We start from the raw sequence: 23,691 nt of genomic DNA, 5'->3' as shown, positions 1-23,691 counted from the left end.
AAATATTACATTCAAATCATTTTAGTGCTGTGCCTCATTCCTGCCAATCCAATATTATACCTTTCATTTTCTTACACTTGCTTATTAAAGAGTCATACCCCTTACCAAAAAATAAGTTGGCTAAAAACCACTTACGACAACTTGTATTTCAACTTCGTTTTCAGTTGGTATTTGGGACAAATGCCTACTAAAATAATAACTTAAATCGTCTTTATTAATCAACTTATTTCCAACTAAACCAGAATCAACATTTACATTTAACTTCTTAAAAGCAACTTAAAAATAATATGTAACTTCCTAACTACTTAAAACCAACTAATTACAAACTTAGCAAACTGAATAACAACTTATTACCCCTTCAACTTGTAACTTGAAATATGCTGACAACTTGAGCTTACTTAATACCAGAAGTATATAAATAAAACAAGAAGTGTACTACTTAGCTTAATTATTAGCCTTCCCCTCGCATTCCATGAAATTTTGGAAGCAGACGTTAGGCAGACGACGATAAAAATAGAGGTCACCAATAAGAATAGAGGTTAGAAAAAGTAGTGTTCCGAGGTCAGTAAACACGTATAATGGCGTCACCCAGTTTTTAAATTTTTTTTTAATAATTTTAAAAAGTCGTGTTACTTAATCACGATTTAAATTTTAAAGGTTTTTATTGTCACGGTGTTTTATTTTGAATTGAATTTAACCAGCTATTTAATTCGAACTAATCTCTAAGCCTTGGTGGTACCGTGGTAGTTTATAACCGGTTGAAACTAGTTGTTAGTTATCATGAAATTTATGTCATAATTAATTCTGCTATTAAGACTCGACGATTTAAAATGCCACGTAAAAACAATCCAACACAACTTCTGTTACTTCCAAAAAACCAATCTAACTTATTTATTAAACCACGATGAAGATCATCGACATCAGTTGTAAAAAATTTATCATCATCATTTACTAACGTAACAGGAAATGTTGGGCCTAATTTGGGTTGGTCAACCATATTTCCCTAATAATATACATACAAATATTATTATTATTTTAATATCTTGACAAATAAATATAAATAAGAAAAAATAACCGTTACATATCTCCAAAGCCTACTACGACTTTTCTAAATTCCGGGGTCTGTTAAAAAAAACCATCCATCGACCAATCGCCTTTCGTCTGAGGAATTGTTTTTGGCTCATCGCCACTACTTTTCTTATGTACCTAGTAAATTTACCGATGAAGTCATGTGATTGTTGTAGCCGCGTTACTGAACTATTTCCATCCGCGCGAAAGGGGGAAGGCAAACGAAATTAGATGGCGCACGAAAATTCTAAGTAGTACACTTCTTGTTTCATTATATACTTCTGTTAATACCAAGTTAATATCAACTAATAATGTGTATACAAACTAAATACAAACTGAAATCCAACTTATTTTTTGGTAAGGGACTGGCTTTTAAATTTCATTAGCTTCTCTGTGCTAGTCACTGTAAATTAGGCTGGAAGAATTCCACAGTATGATTGATATGATCTGTTATTATGCGGTGGGAAATGAGAGTAGCTTCTTGATGTTTCACCCAGTGTGGCCTTTTAAAATAGTTCTTTGTTAATTTTTAACTGAAAATAAATAGTATTAGATACACATTTTAAAGTCTTATGAAATTTTTAGAAATACTGCCTGTCAAACTTTATCAAAACTTCAAAGTTATCTTCCTGAAAAGAGTTCTTCAAATTGTGGATCAGAACCTAAGATTGATAATGCTGACAAAAATGGTACCTCTGCATCCTTGAATCTATTGCTGAGGTTTCAAAGACTGTTAATTGCACAGCTATACCCTAATAGTGATGATAAAGCGAGATCGTCTTCCTCTCTAGGTAGTATATTAAAATCTTCCAATTTTAATTTCTTTTTGGTTTCGTGGCTTCTAGGGTGCAAATATTTTGATTGAACCATTAAATATTCATATCTGGCCAGGTTTAAGGGGCAATGCCCTCAAACTGAGCAGCCCGATGACCCTAGAAATTTAAAACTAATATTTATCTAGTAAGAGACAGTAAATATCCAAAAGACAACTTTCAAAGTGTATATGAATACCAAATTAAAAATGACATAATTAGGCTATCAAAGCTAAGTTAAAACAGTATCGCTTTTAAGCAGGGTTGGCAAGTTTAAAACAATGTTTAAAATAAGTGTTTTAAGCCAACCTTTTAAACAAAACACTGTTTAAAATTTTAAACAAACTGTTTTAAACATAATTTTTTTCAAGGAATATTTTACATACTCTTAGAAGTTTTTAGTAATGAGGTTAAATAGAGAAAAAATTGCTCATTTGATGTATTGCTATGGCCACAAGAAAATTATTTGTCTAGGAACTTTGTTTTAAGTTTGTATTTGAGACAAATACCAACTAAATATTAACTAAGACCATACTTATAAACAACTTTACGCCAACTAGACTACTAAAAACCAACTTTACACCTACTAGGCTTCTATTATTATTAGTGAAAGGGGTGAAGGACTAAGGACATGCCTGTTAGCGCCCTTCGACCAGAGGTCCATTGCGCAACCCCGAACCTTAAGACTTAAAAAGCCTGATATCTGACACAAAATGTAGAATCCTCTTGGCCGGCATATTATAGAAATCAGAAGTTTCCAGCTGATGCATAACAAGATTCTCAAATCTTTGGGCCGCGTAGTACAAAGCACATGAGAGGCGGTTTCCTCCTCAGACATGCCCTACAGATTGGATCATCACTGATTCCAATCAGGTAAGGATGTCTGTTAAGGAGACAGTGACCTGTTAGTAGGCCAACGACCTGTTAGTAGGCCAACGACCAACCTGATATTAGATTTGGGAAGCGAGAGCAGCTCCTTAGCTCTCTGCCTAGAGCGGCCCGAGATAAACTCTTTAGCCTGCCTTTGGCCATCCATCTTAAGCGAAAGCTTGAGTTGACAGTCAGTCATGGAGTTAGAGATAAAACCGCGAACTATGCTAGAGGGGATAGGAACTCAATAGAGCTGAACTTTATTGTTGTTGCCTAGCGCCAAGAGGAGATTCAAACAGCTATAAACCAGTTTTAAAGAGACCTGTAACTGGTTGAGAGCCTTGAGGGCTGCTTGACTATCCGAATAAATTTGGATAACCTTGCCATGAAGCTTCTTTTTAAGACAAAAGTCAACACAGAAGCAGATAGCGGCCATCCAGGTTGGTCGGGTCCTTCGAATTGTCCGTGCTAGGATCAAGGAGTATCTTGTCGAAACCCCTGTCCAAGCCGGTTTCAGCTCTTAAGACCTGCTTCCCTGATGGCCTTGACAGACTCCTTTCAGCTGAAAAATCCAGTGGATGGCAGTCAGGACCTCAGACTTGTTGACAATCTTCCAGCATTGCCTATTAAGCAAGCTGTTGAAAGTCTTCAGTCTGCGAAGAAGCACGGTAGCGTCCTTCGTGTACACATCCTTGGTGCGGAAGGCGACCTTGATTGGTTTCGGCAGGTCGTTACCTTCATTACTGAAAGCATATGTAACAAAATTACTCATAAGTATGCCACTAGCTCTATTTCTTCACTAACGGAGTAATGGTTTGTTTCACAGATATTGTGTCATCCGTACCCTACGTAATATTTGACGTCATATTTGATGTCATATTTACGTCATCGAATCTCAAATGCCGATAATGCCATCGCCAAATTAGCTCTAGGTCTGATAAACCGACGGCCATTATTTTAGTAAACAAACCGGTTTGAACAACCAAGGCTTAGGAGCTAAAATGAACTACAATATAGTGTCAAGTTCTGTTAATGTAATTAATTTGCAAATTAATGAAGTTCTCGGAGACTCGCGTTCTAAAATAAATTTGCATTGTCAAATAAAAGAAGCAGGTTTATTGGAAAAAATAGTTGAAATTCAGGTTGAGCTTTTCTGGCGCATCTACAAGATTGTAGTCTTGGCAGATTCTTTTGAGCCTATGCCTAACTCTTCTAGGCTTGATAAGGGTTTTACTAATGCTGATGGAATATCCCACTTCGACGACTTGTTCCATTTTCGGTAAGTGATCACTTACTTGTCATTTTTCCCAACCTTTTATTTTTCTAAACTGCTCATTATTTAAATTCATCTGCACAAACCGAGTGAGTGCCGAGTTTATAAATTTCTTCCTTCTCAATTTAGAGGTTTTCCATTGGCTTAAATAAATATGTTACTAGCCAATAGTGTGACTCCCAAAATTACTAGGTTGAATAAAAAGGTTAAAATCTTACGTAGTCCACCTTTTTACTGGTTCGTGGTGAAACAAACCGTTAGTGAAGATTTTTGAATGGAATAAAGGTACAGTGGCATACTTATGAGTAATTATGTTACATATGCTGAAAGTAATGACCCACCTGGAACTAACTCCTTCTGGTCGAACGCCTTCCCCAACCATTCTGCAGTAGACACATCCTTCCAGCTTAAAATTCCTGAATCGAGGTAGAGGGTATCCCATCTATCCTCTCCAGAATCCTTTGCTGGATGGTGCCCATCTCTTCTTCAGAGATGGTTTTCATGGGATAGCCATGAAGTCTTTCGTAATGTTGTGAAGTAATATGGTTTTCTATACATCACATGTGGGTGCATTTCGATAGTCACATTGTGTAAAATATTCATGATGCCATAAAATTTAAAAACTATAGACACCATTTTGGGTGGGAGAGAGTATCTAATTTAACTACTCGCTTTTCATTTAACATCCTTTTGACGAGTTGTGACTCGCTGTTGTCCAAGTTTGAAATGACCAAATAGTACATCCATAAACAAATTTTTTCCTTTTTACAGCGCATTTACGTGATATTTATAATTCAAAAACTAAAGTTATATAAAAAGGTCCTGATTCAATAATTTTGAATGTTCTAACATCTAGTGTTTTTGATCCATTTTTTTGGGGGCTAGTGAAACTATAATGAAAAACCTTTTGCATAGTTTAGTAACCATTTGTAAAGCTTGATGCTTAGATGTATAATGTATAAAAATATTTTTTTATTCATTTAGACATTGAATCTGCAGGTGCTGCATCACTCTGTAGAAAATACATTTCTCTTTTATCATCACATGTAATTGAATGTCTCTGTGTTGCGTCAAATCTTGGATCCTTAAGTCCCCAAAGTTTTGCTCTTGCTGCTGCAGCTTTAAATGGCGATATTTCTGGTAATTTTTTTAATGTTTTAAATGTAAGCATATTTTTAAATAGCCGCATAATCATTTGAAAAATTCATCACTAAGCACCCTGATAATTTGACATTTTTCAAGCTCTGTTTTGCGAAAATCAAATTATTCTGTTTCCCTTAATCAAATCATCTTTATAGAAAATTTTTGACTTTATATTTTTGTCAGAATAGGATACTATATAAGAATTGTACCCTTACAAAAGTTTATTAAATTTATTTCTTTTTTAGGAATATTGCTGTCTGAATTACTAGTTAGTCTACTCATATTGGAATTAATGGTCCCCAATACTGTTCAAGAAACTGGTGCCATACCAATATTTTTACCATTACTGGAGTGTCTTGATTCATTTAATAGACTTGCCCCTGCGGCTAATAAGGAAGATTCAGAAGATTTGGCTTGGTCAGGTTTTATATGTAAGTATCAAGATTATTTATGATGCTAAATAATAATAATAATACACTAATAACAAAACTAAACTCAATTCTGCTAGGAGCTAGGTTGTTTATTTTAATTTGTTTTTTTAATATATTAAGTAGAAACTGTACATATTTTATTTTAGTTTTTAACTTTAAGGTTTTGTGTATAGCTTTAAATGTCAATCAAGATACTGAATGAAATGATATAGGCTACCCTTACCAAAAGATAAGTGGTCTAAGAACTATTTAAGTTGGTTTTAAGTTTGTATTTGAGACAAATACCAACTAAAAACCAACTATTTAAGTTGGTTTTAAGTTTGTATTTGAGACAAATACCAACTAAAAACCTACTGAAAAACAACTTAAAACCAACTAAAAACTTACTTAAAATGTTACTTAATAAAGACCACTTAAAGCCAACTTAAAACTTACTTAAAATGTTACTTAATAAAGACCACTTAAAACCAACTTAAAAATAATATGTAATTTTCTGACCACTAAAAACCAACTAAATACCAACTTAAAGAAAAAGGCATTTTCCCACCAACTTAAAACCAACTTATTACCAACTTAACTAGATTACTGAAATATGCTGACCACTTAAAACCAACTTAATATCAACTTAAATGTGAATACCAACTAAATACCAACTTATTTTTTGGTAAGGGTAACTCTGCGCATATGTAGCTTAATTGCCAAAAGTTAAATTTTAATTTTTTAAATATCTTTTTTTCTGACTGTTTCACTGCTCTACCAATTATTTTACTTCATGCTTTTATACATCTTGTAAGCATATATTATCTCAAAAAAGTCATTGTAGTGAAATATTTAATTTTAATAGTTTTACATAAATACATTGGTACTCATCTCCAAATTATGCTTTTATATGATATTTTATCTTGTATACGAATATCCTAATACTATTAATATTATTTATTATATCAAAGCTGTGAATAGAAGCTCTAGTCCTTCCCAGAAGAACACTGATGACGTACCTATTATCAAAAAATCTGATTTGGAAAATTACTTGAAAGAAGGTGGTATGTGGACCGTTATTAGAGGAAAAGTGTATAATGTAGAGGACATAAGGAATAATGCACCCGGCCTTGCTGAAGCCTTAATGTCTTATGTTGGTAAGTAAGGAGCAAATTCTTAAAAAAATAAAAAACTCTTTTTGATAAAAATCATCAAATCTTTTTTTTAATCAAAAATATTTCAAATAAAGTATTTAAACTCTGAATCCTTTAAATCTTTTTAAAATATTGTTAAATAATGAAATAATAATAATAATAATAATCAGCTAGGCTAATACCCTTGTCACCAGCTTAGGCCTAAGTCATCGAGCGACTTTTTAAAGCCTTTTAATTCATTTGCTGATGTAAAATTCATTTTACAGGACGGGATGGCACAGTTGCCTTTGATTCAGGAAAATATTCAAGAGAAACTAAGGATTTACTAAACAACTTTTTTGTTGGAAACTACATTGATGTAAGATATGATATATTAATAAGTAGTTTATACAATAGTGTTTCGGTAGAGTGATGAGATCATAAAGTACGATTTTCCTAAAATGACTTGATATATATTTGTGAAAGTCGACTCTAGAAAAAAGACGATAGTAGTGCATACGTGCTATTTCGAGTTTCTTGGAAAAGAGCAAGGATCGAATCGAGCCTTGACCTCCTAGGCCTTGGCTACATTTACAAAACCTAGCCTCGACCCAAGGGTCTTCTAAATGTATCCGAGAAACCAAGGATCATACGCACTTATTAAAAACCTGAATATCGACTTAATTTGAATAATGAAACTTAATTTTTTAACCATCCTCCTTGGTTTCTATTATAGGGTTATTTATTAAATTTGGATTTTAAGTTCTCTTCTTTTAGATAGATAAAATTCCTTTGGTTGATCTCTAAATAAATCTATATATTGTTTTGTATTATTTTTATGTAGTTAAAACCAATGGTAATTTAAACCTCATACCCTAGATTCGAAATAACTGCCTCGTGCGTAGTCAATAGTGTTTACCCTCTTAATGGTTTAATTCCGAAAAAATAGCTCCATAGTTACCATGGTAAACAAACTATAGGTAACTTTGATGATGTGCTGTTTCATTTAATGTCCAAAAGTACCTTTGGTTGAGTTTTGTTCATCAAGTTAACTAATTTTAAGACACTTAAGCTATGTTATTACAAATATTATTTATAAGAAAATCCTCAATTTATAGTATACTTATATGCCTAAAGAAGTTCCTATTTTGTTGAAAAAACATTGAGGTGTTACCCTTATGCATTCTAAATATTGGTAACATCAATGTATTCTTGACACAACTTATCTGTTACCCCTTTTGCAGTACTTTGCACAGTGTTGATATGAATTTGCATAATTATTTCAAATGTCGTATTATTTGAATTGTCTTTTATCTCTATACTTACATTTAAATATAAATTGGAGATCATTTTAATTCATTTAAGCCTGATCATGACCCCGTGCAAGTTATTGATGCTTCTTCGGTTTCATCACCTTTAATGGACACTGAACGATCATTAGCCTACTTGCTAGGGCTGTTGTCGTGAGTTGTTATCTATACAATTATACTAGAAATACATGAACCAAAATTATTAGTTCCCTTTGTAATGTTATAATCAAATAAGTACACAAATTTAATAATAAGCTATAACTAGTCTATCTATATGGTAACCTAAAATATTGCCTTTGTGGACATGTGACTGACCCTTTCTACTCAAAGGAATTGCTTCTAATAACTTAGGTTCATAATTTTCTAAAACTTATTTAATTTTATGTATGATTCATAATGTAATAATGGCACATTCAATCTCTGTGATGAATTGTTATGTCTCGTTAGCTTTTCATTAGACAGGCTTCCAAAGAGCAGCATTAACCAAAGGATGGAGGGGTTACATTATTACAAAATAATCTGTCATAAATGTTAAATTTTGTTAGTCATGCTACTAATCCTATTTTACTATGAAAAATGTTAATAATTTATTGGACAATGAGAAATTATTATTATCTTAACTGAGGTTATGAAGGGTCAGTAAGATTTGAATTCTTTGATAATGTTATGGGCTGTTAAAATGTCAGATTTGGTTAATTCACTCTTAAAAGAAAATTTTTATTAGCCACAATCAGACAGTTGGCATACCCATTCAACCATCTGAAAAGGAGTGTTCTCCTTGGATATCTTCACCTCTTCTTTATGGAGGACTTCATACTTTACAACCAGTTAATCCATTTGAAGAAGAAAAAGGTGAAGCTCGAAGTACAAGCTCAAGTGCTGCAACTCCTGGTATGTTTATTTTTAGTTAATAATTCATAGAAGGATAAATTATTGCAGCCACGTAAATATTAATTGAAAACATAAAACATTTAAGATTATAATTTTTTTTACTGTATACAGAACAGTTTGGTATAACCATACACAATATAAAAACTATTATTTTTTTATTTAATTAGTGTTCTTTTTAAATATCAATTTTTAACCAACAATATATGCTAATATTTATGGAAATTTTCATTGGAAACTTGACAATTTTTTTAAATGAAGGATCCTTTGAATTTTGTAGCTAATCTTTTGCTGATTTGGCATAATCTAAATTCTTCAAAATAGTGGCGCTTAGATATCATACTGATAAAATAAAAGGCATTTTCCCATAACTGAAACAAAACAATGGTCCACACAATTTAGATATCTTGCTCAATATAAATCTGAATTTTTAGCTTAGCTTGACTTCTCAGCTTGACAATGTAACTTAATGGTGCAATACCAATTTTAAAGTAATTAAACAAAAGCAATATAAATTTAAGAAGAAATGGGATTTTTTCAGTATCAGGGAGTACACCCACTGAGCCTGTTCCACGCATTGAAGTGGATCTTCAAAATCATAACACATCTACTCTTCTTACAAAGGATTTCTGTGACCAGTTCCTTCATGCTTTAGCCGAAAGTAGAATGCAAGAGGGTTTGGTTCCAGCCTTTTTGCAAATTTTTGAACAATTTTGTACATTGAACCATCTTTCTATTCAAATGGATTTCGCTCCTGACCATCCAGTTGAAGAAGTTGGGAGGTAAGGGTTTTTTTCGCTATTTATTAAAATTAACCATTAAAATTTTCGTCTAATGTTAATATACTGGTTAACTTTTCAGGCTACTTTTAGCTGTTCTTCTGAAGCATCTTGATTTAGGAACCCATTGCTTAATTTTGAGTCAGCAGTCAGTTAAAAATGGTGCTAGTCATGCTGAAATCTCAAGCATACCAACTATTATTGGAGATTGTATAAGAATGGTGCAGCAAGCGAAGTGGTCTTTAATTAAGGTTATAATTTTTAAATTTTATTAATTTTTTTTCATTTAACAGAACAAAATGTAAATATGCCAAAAAATATACATGTAATTAGTATGGTGTCGTATAATATCTACAAAACTTATAAAAATTTACGATTTGGCTGGGTCATTATCAGAGGTCAGATATATTATGTGACATGCATTGCATTTTTATATCATGGCCACCCAGCTAGCAAAATTTAGCGTTTCCAGTTACTGAAACTCAAAATTATCGTACCAGAGCCAAAAAATAATCGATTTCAGAAAAAACATTAGCATTACCGAAAAAAGGGCGTTAAATTTGAATTGTGCGTGAAATATTGACATTAAACATGTGAAATAATTTTTTTTAATAACACTGAAGCTTCTACCAATTTAAAACTTACCTTTAAAAGTCTGTTTTAACTGGTTTTCAGCCAATTTAAGAAATTATCATACGCAAAAAGATGAATTCCCTTACCAAAAAATAAGTTGGCTAAAAACCACTTACGACAACTTGTATTTCAACTTGGTTTTCAGTTTTTATTTTTGACAAATGCCTACTAAAAAATAACTTAAATCGTCTTTATTAATCAACTTATTTCCAACTAAACCAGAATCAATAGGCCCCACCCTTGGTGTGAATGTACAATTTCAGTTAATATTAATATAGATACTTTTAAAACAAGTTGCTTAAAGTGAAGTATCAGTTATGCTTCGTTAGGTTCTTAACAGATAAATAAAATGCATCTATGTATAGTTTAATTGTTGAAATTATGTATAGCTGGTTTAAAGCACGTCCTTACAGTATCACTCGCCAATTAAAATTTATATATCTGTAGATAAATAATAATATATTAACCGTATATTACAATGTATATAAATGAAGCCATGGCTTATTAACAACTATTTTTAATTTTTAGGCTAGGCAAGACTTAAGTGGCTCATACAAGGAAGTTTGTGTTCCAGTTTTTGAGAGGTGTAGATTTCTCTTTTATGAATTACGTTCTGCATGCAGTAGTGAAGTAAGAGCATTGAAAAGAGTTCAAGTGCTTCACACAGTTCCAAAGTGGAAGGCAGTAACAGAACAGCTAATCCGTGACAGAAGACTTTCGAAAGGCAAGCGTTCATTTAAAGTTTTATTTTATAGTTAGATAAATTATTGAATTAAAGTTATCAGATATTATCATTCCCAAGCTTCCCCTTACCAAAAAATAAGTTGGCTTAAAACCACTTAGGACAACTTGTTTTTCAACTTGGTTTTCAGTTTGTATTTGGGACAAATGCCTACTTAAAAATAACTTAAATCCTCTTTATTAATCAACTTATTTCCAACTAAACCAGAATCAACATTTACACTTAACTACTTAAAAGCAACTTAAATCCTACTAGGGAAACATCTAAAAACCAACTAATTATAAACTTAGCAAAAGCAGTATTTTCCTACCAACTGAATAACAACTTATTACCCCTTTAATAGTAACTTGAAATATGCTGACAACTTGAGCCTACTTAATACCAACTCAATATCAACTAATAATGTGTATACAAACTAAATACAAACTTATTTTTTGGTAAGGGTAACTAACTATAATGATAACAGGCGACGAAGGAAAAGGGGTGAGGGGAGGGAAAATACAAATGTAGCTCAGCAGCTGAAAAACACGTGGGACTGGCTTAATTTGTAAAACGTTTGTTTTAATGTGTTAATGTGTGAAGTACATTAATTAGTCCATGGTCGTTCCGAGGTAGACCACTGGCCTGACGCCAAACGACATACATATTTCAGTAAACTAGTTAAGTTGGTAATAAGTTGGTTTTAAGTTGGTGGGAAAATGCCTTTTTCTTTAAGTTGGTATTTAGTTGGTTTTTAGTGGTCAGAAAATGACATATTATTTGTAAGTTGGTTTTAAGTTGGTATTTAGTTGGTTTTAAGTTGGTATTTGTCTCAAATACCAACTTAAAGTATTTCCTGGACCACTTATTTTTTGGTAAGGGGGGTCAATGCCCATAGCGAAATCTCAAAAATTACAATGGCCAAAACAGGAAACCTCTCAAATGCCAAATGCAGAGAAACACATGTAAGAACTGTTTAATGAGAAGTGGTTGATGGATGTTAGAATTGAACATTCCCGGTCAATACTACATAAAAATTAAAACTTATCCAATCCCTTACCAAAAAATAAGTGGTCTAAGAACTATTTAAGTTGGTTTTAAGTTTGTATTTGAGACAAATACCAACTAAAAACCTACTTAAAAACAACTTAACACCAACTAAAAACTTACCTAAAATGTTACTTAATAAAGACCACTTAAGGGGAAGCATTGTGAAAGTTTAAAAAACGTGACGTGTTTGCGCTTGTTAATCTAGAGTTCTATAGCTCGGATTACTAAGAACTCTTCGGTTTTGTAATCACGAGGTCTGTTTCTAAATAACCTTCGAACCGAATTTAGATATCGCTAATGGTTATTTAAATAATTGTACTTAAATTTGGATGAAATGCGCTTACAAGCTCTCACAAAACACCGTTTATCTCGTAAATGGCTGAATATAACTTCACGTGATCTTTTGTATCGTGATCAGCACAGTTCAAACTATAAATTGTTCGAAGGCAATTGGATTCCATCGTTTAGTTAATTATTAATTTAACTTGAAAAAGTACCTAAAATTAAATATATTTGGCTGAATTGTTTAAATACTTTGAAAGTCGATCTTACTCTCAAATTTATAGTACATTTTACGAAACATGTATTCTTTCATGTGTAAAAGTAATTATTCAATTATCTTAAATAGATATTTAAATAATGAGCATTAAACTTGAACAATAATGCTGATACATATCAACTTCGCGCCTGGTATTCTAGAAAACCGTTCACACTAGAGCTTTGGGAAAGGTTTTAAGTTCATCTGGAAGTTTCAATTTTAAATTTGTTCGAGGCGAATTTTAATCGAAGACTTGGTAAATTTTTTATATGATGACAAAATTAAGCAATATTTAACATATTTCGTCATCATTTTTAATATACTTCAGTACTACGAAAATCTTTTAGTTTCATACGCTTCGTAAATTTAACCTTACTTTATTGAATAGAAAAAAAAATTCAAAAAAAACTTATATTTTGGTAACTAAACACATTATCTAAAAATATTAGAATTTGATAAGTTTTCCTATACTCGGATCTGCACGCAGGGGCTACCTAGAGGTTGTTTTCCAAACTAACGAGAAATAAAGAAAAAAAAATGTGTAGAGGGCAGCTTGAAGGTTTTCGAAGAGGGATTTGTTTTTTTAAATAGTGAATGGTACTACTATAGAAGCCTCACGGAGGTTTTTGGTAGTAAAGGTAGTAGAGTAGAAAAACGGACACACTTCTTTCCTCCCCCTGAAAACTATGACCCCTTCTTTGGCGGACCGCGATTAGCTACGCTTGTCCATCAAATCTACTCTCCCCTCCGCTTAGCCTTTCTTCATTTGCGTTATTTCATATTGGGCTCTCTACCAGAGCTCTAAAGCGTTCGCGCTACTCTCTCAAAACGTCCTTATTTCACCCGGTTTCCCATTTTTGAAAGTATTAGAGTATACGCTACTTTCATAAACTAATCTGATAACTATTAAAGTTGTTGTCAGATCGTTTTGATAATTATACTGTAGCCGCGTTCACACTAGAGTCTTTGGAAAAGTTTTGGAAAGGTTTCAAAAGCTAAATTTTTAAAAAATTTATGTCAAGAGAATTTATCGTTTGCTTGTTAATTCAGCTGATACCAAAATTTTACAAGTTGACTTTTTGAAACCGTTTCAAAGCGTTTCCAAAGTCTCTAGTGAGAAATAGGGAGATAACAGTCCCGGTGGGCAGTCCTAGCATTAGCCATGGCGTCCATCTTGGTGGAATTTTTTTTTCAATAGGGAAAAGCATGGATGACGTCACAACATGTCGCACTGTTAGCTCCCTATAATCACTGGTGTATTAAAAATTAACTGTGTACCACTCTGAGAAACACTGTCAAAATATTTTCTCCATAATAGGGAGCTAACTGTGTGACGTAGGCCAACGTCACCTATGCTAAAACCTATAGATAAAAAATTTCCACCCAACATGGCGAGCGCGGGGCCAAATCGGTACCAAATTTCGGAAAGGGCATTTATTTACGATACCTAAAATGATTTATTTCTTCAAAAAATATAAGAGCACAATGTCATTCTAGAGTGACCAAAACGTCCCTTGGACTTTCAGCGGGAAGGTAACAGCATGGAAGAAGTAGAGAAGGAACGGCGGCCTCATGTTAAAAAACCTGTGGCAAAAAGCTTTAGAAATTCCCCTTTTTGTTCATTCCCCCCATACTTTTACCTGGCATCGAGTTTCGTTTGCGCAACCCTTACGCGCATCCTACCTTATGTTATTGGTCCGAATGTCCGTATTCAATGCTCTTTAGTAAGTTACAACTTATTTGCTTGGTCATCTACTGCGTACTGTTTTTAAAATTTTCAACAGGATATTTTTCATGTGTAAAGCTTAGGTAGCTTAGGGCAAATTAAATTGCTGATTTAACTTTTAATTATAATGGTTATTATATATATTCATAGTTTGCATTTATCATATTTCATTTTAGGTTTAGGGAATGTTAAAAAGGAAACGTTTTTCATATAAGGTTCCTTGTAAAACCTACTGATATTTTTAAAACCCGTGTAACAACATTTTGTGTAGTTTACCATTGTAGATAATTATTCATAAGCTAAACTTAAAACTATTTAAAAAATGTAAATAAATTACGCCTCTGCGCCTTGTGAAGCTCAACACACACACGGAAAACACTCTTTTTCACGGTCTTTTCGCCCCCCCCTTTTGGCCGCCCGCTAGTCGGCCACTATCTGGAACAACCGGTGGAGAATGGGGGTTAAGGGGGGTAAACTCCACATGAACGCGCCCAGCAAAATTCCCCAAAAAAGACGGTAATGTTTACAGCTGACTAGACTCCGCCTCGTGACGTGTTGCGCGTCGAATAATGCGCATTAAAGACGAGTGCCCTAACCAAAAGGGGGTTGAAATGAGGGAAGACAACAACATTTTCGGTACAGGCTTGGACCAATAAATATTGTTTTTTTTAACGATTTTTTTTTATTAAATAACTAAAAGAGTCATTTAAAATTTGAGACGGCTAAGTTGGAGAACGGTTATCGTAAATTTGATATACCAAAATCAAATATACTATATCAAGTCTCCAATGTCCAAGGCGACGAATCGAAAATGACGAAAAACGTTCGTCCAATGAAGACTACGAACGATGGAAAATCTCTCCCTTATAATATAGTTACATTCTTGTTTGTATATATCAACAGTCACCAAAAATTCCGGACCAAATAATTTAATATAGCGGTGACAATTTAATTCATATCCAAATTTTGAAGTTATTTGTTGCTTATACCGGTCCCAAAATAGATAAAAATATAGTTGAACCAAAAACGTCATATACCTGTATAAAACCTCTTACTACCCACAAAATGTAAAGAAAGCTGTGCTAACACTTTTTCGAAGAATTACTGTCGTCTATTGACGGTGAAAATTGACCGGAGTGGAGATCTCCCATGGAGCCATACCCCCCCCCCCTTAATACGCTATCCTCCGCCACGGGCCAAACAATAAAGTTCGTACGATTCAGTCTGGCAACGGGTCACCTTGAAGCGATATTCTAGGTAACGTTCGATCCGTCGTACAATCTTCTTCCTTACACCTTTTCACGCCTTACCAGGTGAGCAGCAACAAGACCTCACCCCATAGAATTTTTTTAGGGGGAAAACGGTTCCCACAACCATTCTATTTCGTTATATAAAATGCTACTAAACGTTTAAAAATATTGCAATAATAAAACGAAATAATTATTTTATTATTAAGTTAATATATTTTATAAATACGAATCTCACGAAGAATTCATGAATTCTGTAATTTTTTTCTACATTTTGCTAGCTTCAATATAATTATTTTGTAGATGGCGCTGTAAGATTGGAAGTACCTGCGAAAAGTGCAACGGTCAGCGACATCTGCTGATTTATTTTGCTACTAATAGTTCAAAATGCTTCCCCTTAAAGCCAACTTAAAAAATATGTAATTTTCTGACCACTAAAAACCAACTAAATACCAACTTAAAGAAAAAGGCATTTTCCCACCAACTTAAAACCAACTTAACTAGTTTACTGAAATATGCTGACCACTTAAAACCAACTTAATATCAACTTAAATGTGAATACCAACTAAAAACCAACTTATTTTTTGGTAAGGGATATCACCTTAGTTCAATAATTTCTGATAATATTACCATTATTAAAATAATTCTATCCCAATCTAGCACAACTAAAACAGGGTGTGGAGGGGTTGATTTATTATTTAGTAATTTTAATAAAACATTTTATTTTATTCGTAGCTACTAAGATGAAAGCTATAGTTATGCCAGAAAAAAATGAACCAGAAGCACCAGCTGATGATTTGAAAGATATTTCAGATGATAAAGATCATTCTAGCCTTGGGCAGGAGGTAAATTAAAGGCTTTTCATTGTTAAGCCTAATAGCTTTACCAGAAGTTCATTATATCTCTTAAAAGATAAGTCTATCTAGACCCATAAAAGTGAAACTTAATTTCACTTTTGACGGTTTGTACGTATAACTTCTAATGAAAGCAAATGTCCTACATAGAATCAGGTTGGAAATTTATTTACATTGAATGTTGAGTACCACCCAAAAGCCCGAATTATATTTTTAATTACCTAAATAAAGGCCAGTTACGGCAAAAACATTAAAATAAAATTTTTAAGTGATCTTCATAGCTGGTCATCACTCTAAACATGGAATAAATCTATAGTTCATCAAAAAAACTGAAAATTGCATGAGGTCTTTCAAAATAAAGATCAGATTTAGTACATTAAATATTAAGACGGTTTCTAATAATTTTATTATTTTGCTTTGGGGAAATTTTTTGTTATTACTTTTAATTTTCAGCGGTTCCCCAAGTTGTATGTGAGAAGGAAAATTCCTCATCATAAATTAGTGCGTAAAGGTCTTGTCTGTATAGAATTTAGATAATTGCTTGTGGGTATATAGGGATGCAATGGCTCCACTTTTTTGGACTATCTCGTTTCCAGTTACGGTTCTTAAATTCTCCCTTTATCGGTTCCGGTTCTGGTTATGAAATTTTAAAGCTATCATTTCTGGTTTTGGCTCCAGTGTGTTTTAGTATTAAATGATCTGTAAAGCCAAAATGTCGTTATGTTCATCCAAATTATCATATACTCATCCGAATTATCATGCACATTTAAAACGTGTAAAATCGTTACCTCTTAGAGAAAAATTCTCAAGTTTGCATTGAAAATTAAATGGCTTTTATCATTTAATGTTTTAGTTTAGCAACTTCCACTACTGCAGATTGCAACGGATTCTAAGGGAAACATTTTGTGAACGAGACTATTTTAACTTTCCGTTGGAATTGAGAAATTTTCAATTTGCACTTGATGGTGGTAAAAAAGTTATAGAACCGTTTAAAAACCGTTTATCATAATAAAAAATTCAGTTCCAGTTTTGGTTATAATTTTTTAACAAATATCGGATCCGTATATGGCTATCAAATTTTTATATTATCGGTTCCGTTTCTAAATTTTTACCGGATTCCTCTCGGTTCCGGTTATGCGTTGCATCCCTAGAGGGCAATGTTGGCGATTTAAAGCGTTATTTGAATCTTTTTTATTTAAATAATTTGGAATCTGAGTAATTTCAAAACACTATTTAAGTTAAGTACTAAAAATTAGAGTAGATTTCTCTTTGGTTAGGTATATATGTAACTATGGTCACATACAGAATAATTTGCTATGAAATATATTCAAGAAGTAAAGTGGGTGGAACCCAAAAAAACAGACCAAATAATTCAGTTTGATCTCCTTAAACAAGTGAAAATGGGACAGCCACCACTTGCAGAAAATTCTAAATTTTACTTTTATTTTCAAGACATCAGACGCAATTTCATCTGGAATACTAGACACCAGCTACGAGTTCAATCCTGTATTACCAAAGAATGAAGATATCAACACACTTCTCAGTTTGGCACAAATAGTTATCTCATTTGTAATGCATGAAAATGTGGATGTTGAAATCCTACGGAAGGCTCTATATTGCCAAGTAAGTTTGTATTATAGTAGACATTCATTAATAGTTGATAATATTATTTTTATATTGCTGTTCTTTGGCTTGAATTTAAATGATTTTTATCATATTTTTAGTCTTGGGGATTTTTTTAGAATATATTCCTTAGTGCTGGTTTAATTACGAAAGTTTCATCGATCAGTATATACTTATTTTTGTGTGTTGTTCTAGGTTGAAAGAGCAAAGATGCGTTTGAAGGGTATTGAATCTATGACATCCTTGTTGAAAAAAGAAATGCTAATGCCATCTGCCAAGTACTCATTAATGAGTGGTTGGCAAGGTCTGCTTCAAGTTAGCTGTTCCTCGTGGTATGTTAATAGTATTATAAATAATTCAATTTCATACTTATGTTAAACATATTTTAAAATTTATTTCTAAAGGTATTTGCTTGCACAAATTATAAAATGAAAGTTAGAAATTAGTCATGCAGTATATTGTATATTATTGATAAATGATATTGAGAATAGTAGTAAATCAACATTTACATATTTCACTATTTGGATGACGTGGGTGGACCATTGCAATGTTTCAGCACAGTTTGTGTAGCTCGATCTTTTTTCTTTTTTCATTCCTTATGCTCTCAAAATTCAAATACGTGGAAATTTCATTTTTTTTCATTCATTTTTAACAAATATTATTATTATTAGTGAAAGGGGTGAAGGCCCGTTCGCGCACTTCGAACAGAGGTCCATTGTGCAACCCCGAACCTTAAGACTTAAAAAGCCCGATATCTGACACAAAACGGAGAATCCTCTTGGCCGGCATATTATAGAAATCAGAAGTTTCCAGCTGATGCATAACAAGATTCTCGAATCTTTGGGCCGCGTAGTACAAAGCACATGAGAGGCGGTTTCCTCCTCAGCCTGACATGCCCTACAGATTGGATCATCACTGATTCCAATCAGGTAAGGATGTCTGTTAAGGAGACAGTGACCTGTTAGTAGGCCAACGACCAACCTGATATTAGATTTGGGAAGCGAGAGCAGCTACTTAGCTCTCTGCCTAGAGGGGCCCGAGATAAACTCTTTAGCCTGCCTTTGGCCATCCATCTTAAGCGAAAGCTTGAGTTGACGGTCAGTCATGGAGTTAGAGATAAAACCGCGAACTATGCTAGAGGGGATAGGAACTCAATAGAGCTGAACTTTATTGTTGTTGCCTAGCGCCAAGAGGAGATTCAAACAGCTATAAACCAGTTTTAAAGAGACCTGTAACTGGTTGAGAGCCTTGAGGGCTGCTTGACTATCCGAATAAATTTGGATAACCTTGCCATGAAGCTTCTTTTTAAGACAAAAGTCAACACAGAAGCAGATAGCGGCCATCCAGGTAAACCAGACAATTTCTCCTCTGGTTCCGAGGGTACTATGATTGGCCCACTCCGTACGGCTTGGAAAATAAGTATTGAAAGGCTTACTAAAATGTTACTTCGTAGCCATCATATCAGAACCCATTAGGTAGACAGGTAGGTGACTTGAAATTTCCCGGTAGATCTTGGTGTGGCTATTATCCCAAATATTCGCCTTCCACCAACCATTCTGGTTGAGCCTATAGGCTCCCATAGCAGCAGCTTCCTCTATGAAAAGATGAAGAGGAAGAATGTTCAGGAGAATTTCTAGAGAAGCACTTGGGGCTGTTCTCATAGCTCCTGTGATGCTGACACAAGCCAGCCTTTGTAGGGTGCGCAGATCGCTCTGCACAGTCTTGATTCGGACTCTAGGCCTCCAGACCACTGCAGCATAGGAGAGCAATAGCCTGATGATTATGGTGTACAGCCAGAAGACCACTTTAGGGCTAAGTCCCCATGACCTGCTAACTGCACTTCTGGTTCTCCAAAGTAACATCTTAGCCTTCTTAGCTATAGAGTCAGGTTGAGGCTTCCACGTTAGTTTGTTGTCAAGAATAACACCAAGGTACTTAACTTCCGTGCTTTCACTCAAAATAGTCCCAAATAAGGAGATATCATTAAAGAGTTTTGCAACCTTTTACGAGTAAAAGGAACAACAACCGTTTTATTAGGATTAACCGTAAGATCAACTTCCTTGCACCAGTTTTCCACTGAGGCAAGAGCCCTTCTTACTAAATCGCTTATAGTGTTGGGGGAAGCAGCGGCACCCATCCCTGTTTAGCCTCACCAAAAGTTCATCCACAACCAGGCACCACAGCAAAGGTGATAGAACACCACCTTGCGGGCAACCACGGCTGGTGGTGACCATAAGGGATTCAGCAAGCAGGGAGGATACCAGCACACGATCCGTCAGCATAGCTTTGATCCAAAGACACAGTGTCATTAATGCCAATGAGCGCCCTCTATATCAAGGAAAACTGCTAACGCTATTTCCTTAAAGTTAATAGCAATTTCAATGCAGTTAGTTATGCTATGAAGGGCAGTCTCAGTAGATTTGCCCTTTTGGTAGGCATACTGAGCCGTCGAGAGAGGTGTATGAGAAATAACCTCCCCCCTAATATAATTGTCTACCAATTTCTCCATAATCTTTAGAAAAAAGGAAGTCAAACTGTTTGGCCTTGTTGCAATTTATGTTAAGCGAAATAAAAACGAATGATTTAACTATGACAAAACAAAAAGGTTTATTAAATACTATTAAAATTAGTTATACATAGCTATAAACATTAGACTCATGTCTTAGAGAGGCACAGTGAAAGAGAGTGAGTTATCTTACTCATCTAAAACAAAAACTATATTGGGTCACATGACCAATGACGTCATGCGCCATACGTAGTTATATTAAAGTACATATGACACCTGTTATCTTTTACAGGCCTAAAGGCCTTAGCCTCGAGATAGTTAGATTTCCCTGGCTTCGGAATAAAGATTACCCTAGAAAGTTTCCAGGTGATAGAAATATATCCAAGGGCAATAAACGCCCTATAGATTCTACTCAACATGGGGCAGATAATATCAATGCCCTCCTGCAAGAGAATGGGAATGATCCCATCCGGCCCCGGAGACTTATAGGGCTTAAAAGACTTTATTACCCAAATGAGTCTGGAGTGCGTGACAATTTTATTCGCCACCGCCCAATCTTCCCTTTTGGTACGTGAAATCCTAATGGGAAGGGGATCAGAATCAGTACTGTTCGTAATTCTGGAGTCAGGAAAGTGTACATCTTACATATGAGTTAGTCTCCTTACCCGACGAAGAATGACTCCCATCTTTCAACTTAATAGTGTCAAGATGTTTAGTCTTATCGTTGGCCATAACTTTCATTAACTTAGCCGTACTGGGAATATCAGAGATATTCTCACAGAAATTCCTCCACGAGTCCCTCTTGCCCTCACGGATGGCCTTATGGTATGCAGTGAGGGTGTGCTTGTAGGCAACCCAGTCACCCGACCTCTTAGCTTAACTAAAAAGCCTCCTAGATTCTTTGGGAAACCTACCAATCTCATGGTTCCATCAAGGAACTAGCCTTGGCTGGTTGGTTGACTTCACTGGACAATTGCGGTGGTAGGAGTCGATAATGGCATGTTGCATGTGATCAACAGCCAAATCAAAATCCAGCACCTATGACAGCTTAGGCTTATCATCCTTCAGATGAAGATTTATATCATCCCTAAAACCAGGCCAATTGGTTCGCCTGGGATTGCGAAGCTCGGTATAAACCTGAACCACTTTCCACCTGACTTCATAGCAAATGTGTCTCTGATCCGACAGTGATGGTTACTGGACACATGCCAGTCATTAATTAGAGCTGAGACATTTTCTGTGCACAGCGTGAGATCAATGACCTCACTTCTGTTAAGAGTAAAAAAAGTTGGTTCATTGTTCTTATTAAGAATATGAAGTTTCGTACTAACCGTGTATTCCATTAGCTTATCACCACGATCGTTGCAGTTGCTGCTGCCCCAGATAACATGATGAGCGTTTGCATCACAACCTATAATGAGTTCCTTTCCCGACCGCTCACAGTGGTTGACCAGATTGGTCACCTCCTGTGATGGTGGGGGCAGAGCATCATCATAAGAAAAGTAAGCAGATGCCAGCGTGAGTTCATCATTCCCATCAACGGTAGGGGAAATGATTTTAATCACGGCAGTATCCCTAGAGTGATAGATTGAGAGCGGAATTATAGTCATAATAGACATTACCTGCACTATTAAGACGAAGGATTTTACCCTTGGCAATCCAAGGTTCCTGAATAAGAGCAACATCAATTTGCTCCTTAGCAAGCCTTTAACAAAGTACAGCGGAGGCTGCTTTGCAGTGGTGATGAAGATTTATCTGCACCACCTTAATACTCATGGTGATGGGCCTAGATTGGAGGTTGACCAGTGTCACCCCCCCCCCCCCCCAGTTTTGGGTGTGGAGACCACACCACTCCCGCTGGTTAAGTTAGTTCCAACACCAGTCTCCCCCACTTTTGCTCCACCTGGCTGAGCCACCATGCCGTGGACCTCCTCACCGTCCGAGATACTGAGGATTCTTATGTCCTCTGTCACCGTATCCCCTTCCGAGTAATCGCTTAACAGAGGCTCAGATTCATTAACAGGTGTAGGATTAACCACACCCTCTACAGTACTTACTAATGAAGTTTGATTTGGGGTACTGAGCATCTTAAAGATACCCCTATACAAACCTGTCTGAGCAGCAAATCCTGCCGCTTTGATGGCATTGACCGACTCGCCATCCATTAGAAAAATCCAACGAATGGCAGCCGGTTCTTCGGATTTGCCCAGCACCTTCCAACAGCTGGGGTTCAGCGCACCGTTGAAGGTTTGAAGACGCCTGAGAAAAACCTTTGGGTTATTCGTCCAGACGTCCCTTGTTCGGAGAGTGACCTTAAAAAGTTTCGGCAGGTCACTGGACTTTGTTACCAAAAGCCTTGTTCCCTGGATAACCTGTTGATTGCGGTCGAACTCCTGACTTAACCATTTACCTGTGAAGTCATCCTTGCACAGGTAAACCAGGGCACCTCCTTTCAGCTGTAATTGCAGGAATTGAGGAAGAGGGTTACCCAAGGGTATCCCGTTTATCCTCTCCAGAACTCCACGCTGGATGGTTCCAATTTCTGCCTCGGTTAAGCAGTTCGAGGGAAAGCCTTCTTTTATGATGGCCATCCGCATCGAACCCACAGCTTCACTGAAGGTCAGTGGCTTGGACTTTTTGGCAGCCTGTTGTTGAGAGCTTGGAGAGTCTTGATCCGACTCCCTTGCTCTCTTGTTTGAAGAGGAGTTACCCTTTGAAGGGTCTTCTGCCAACTTCCTGAGTGTCTTTCGACACTTGTTCCTCTTGCGAGTATGAGCATAGAAAGCACTTACCTTGCTTCCCTCCGTCAGGGTACTGACTTTGGTAGACCCTTGATTCTGATGCTGGGTACTGCTGGGTCAAAGACAGACCCTTGCTCGATGATTTTTCGTTTTGGTTTGTGGAATTCATAAAAGATCTCACGAGTAAAGAGGAAAGTAAAAGGTCACCGCCCTTAATCCTCTGTCCGGGCGGCAGGCTAAAATACAACGGGGTGTCGCCGGGTGCCCCGAGGGGATCGTTCACGATACTGTATTTTCGCTTCCCCGGTAGCACTCAATCCCTCAGCACGATACCTTACACATTGGCTTAAGGAAGAAGCAGAGCCT

General features: G+C 35.4%; 1 protein-coding gene across 1 annotated transcript in view; it reads left to right on the top strand.

Moving 5' to 3' along the window:
• The window catches only part of HERC2 (E3 ubiquitin-protein ligase HERC2), a 120,555-nt gene that overhangs the window by 27,906 nt on the left and 68,958 nt on the right, over window positions 1–23,691 (top strand). The window contains exons 20-32 of the mRNA XM_090171355.1: window positions 1,654–1,859; window positions 5,008–5,163; window positions 5,412–5,597; window positions 6,548–6,733; window positions 6,997–7,088; window positions 8,075–8,172; window positions 8,744–8,910; window positions 9,449–9,689; window positions 9,769–9,937; window positions 10,848–11,043; window positions 16,337–16,446; window positions 17,908–18,078; window positions 18,274–18,410. Coding sequence (XP_090027481.1) covers window positions 1,654–1,859; window positions 5,008–5,163; window positions 5,412–5,597; window positions 6,548–6,733; window positions 6,997–7,088; window positions 8,075–8,172; window positions 8,744–8,910; window positions 9,449–9,689; window positions 9,769–9,937; window positions 10,848–11,043; window positions 16,337–16,446; window positions 17,908–18,078; window positions 18,274–18,410 — 2,115 coding nt within the window. The remainder of the gene's footprint in view (window positions 1–1,653; window positions 1,860–5,007; window positions 5,164–5,411; window positions 5,598–6,547; window positions 6,734–6,996; window positions 7,089–8,074; window positions 8,173–8,743; window positions 8,911–9,448; window positions 9,690–9,768; window positions 9,938–10,847; window positions 11,044–16,336; window positions 16,447–17,907; window positions 18,079–18,273; window positions 18,411–23,691) is intronic.

The sequence above is a fragment of the Leiobunum rupestre genome, chromosome 4, assembly GCF_980474605.1.
Source record: "Leiobunum rupestre chromosome 4, qqLeiRupe1.1.hap1, whole genome shotgun sequence".
NCBI classification, from domain to species: Eukaryota; Metazoa; Arthropoda; class Arachnida; order Opiliones; family Sclerosomatidae; genus Leiobunum; species Leiobunum rupestre.
Note: the sequence above shows the minus strand (reverse complement) of the source record. Positions and strands in the feature narration are given on the sequence as shown.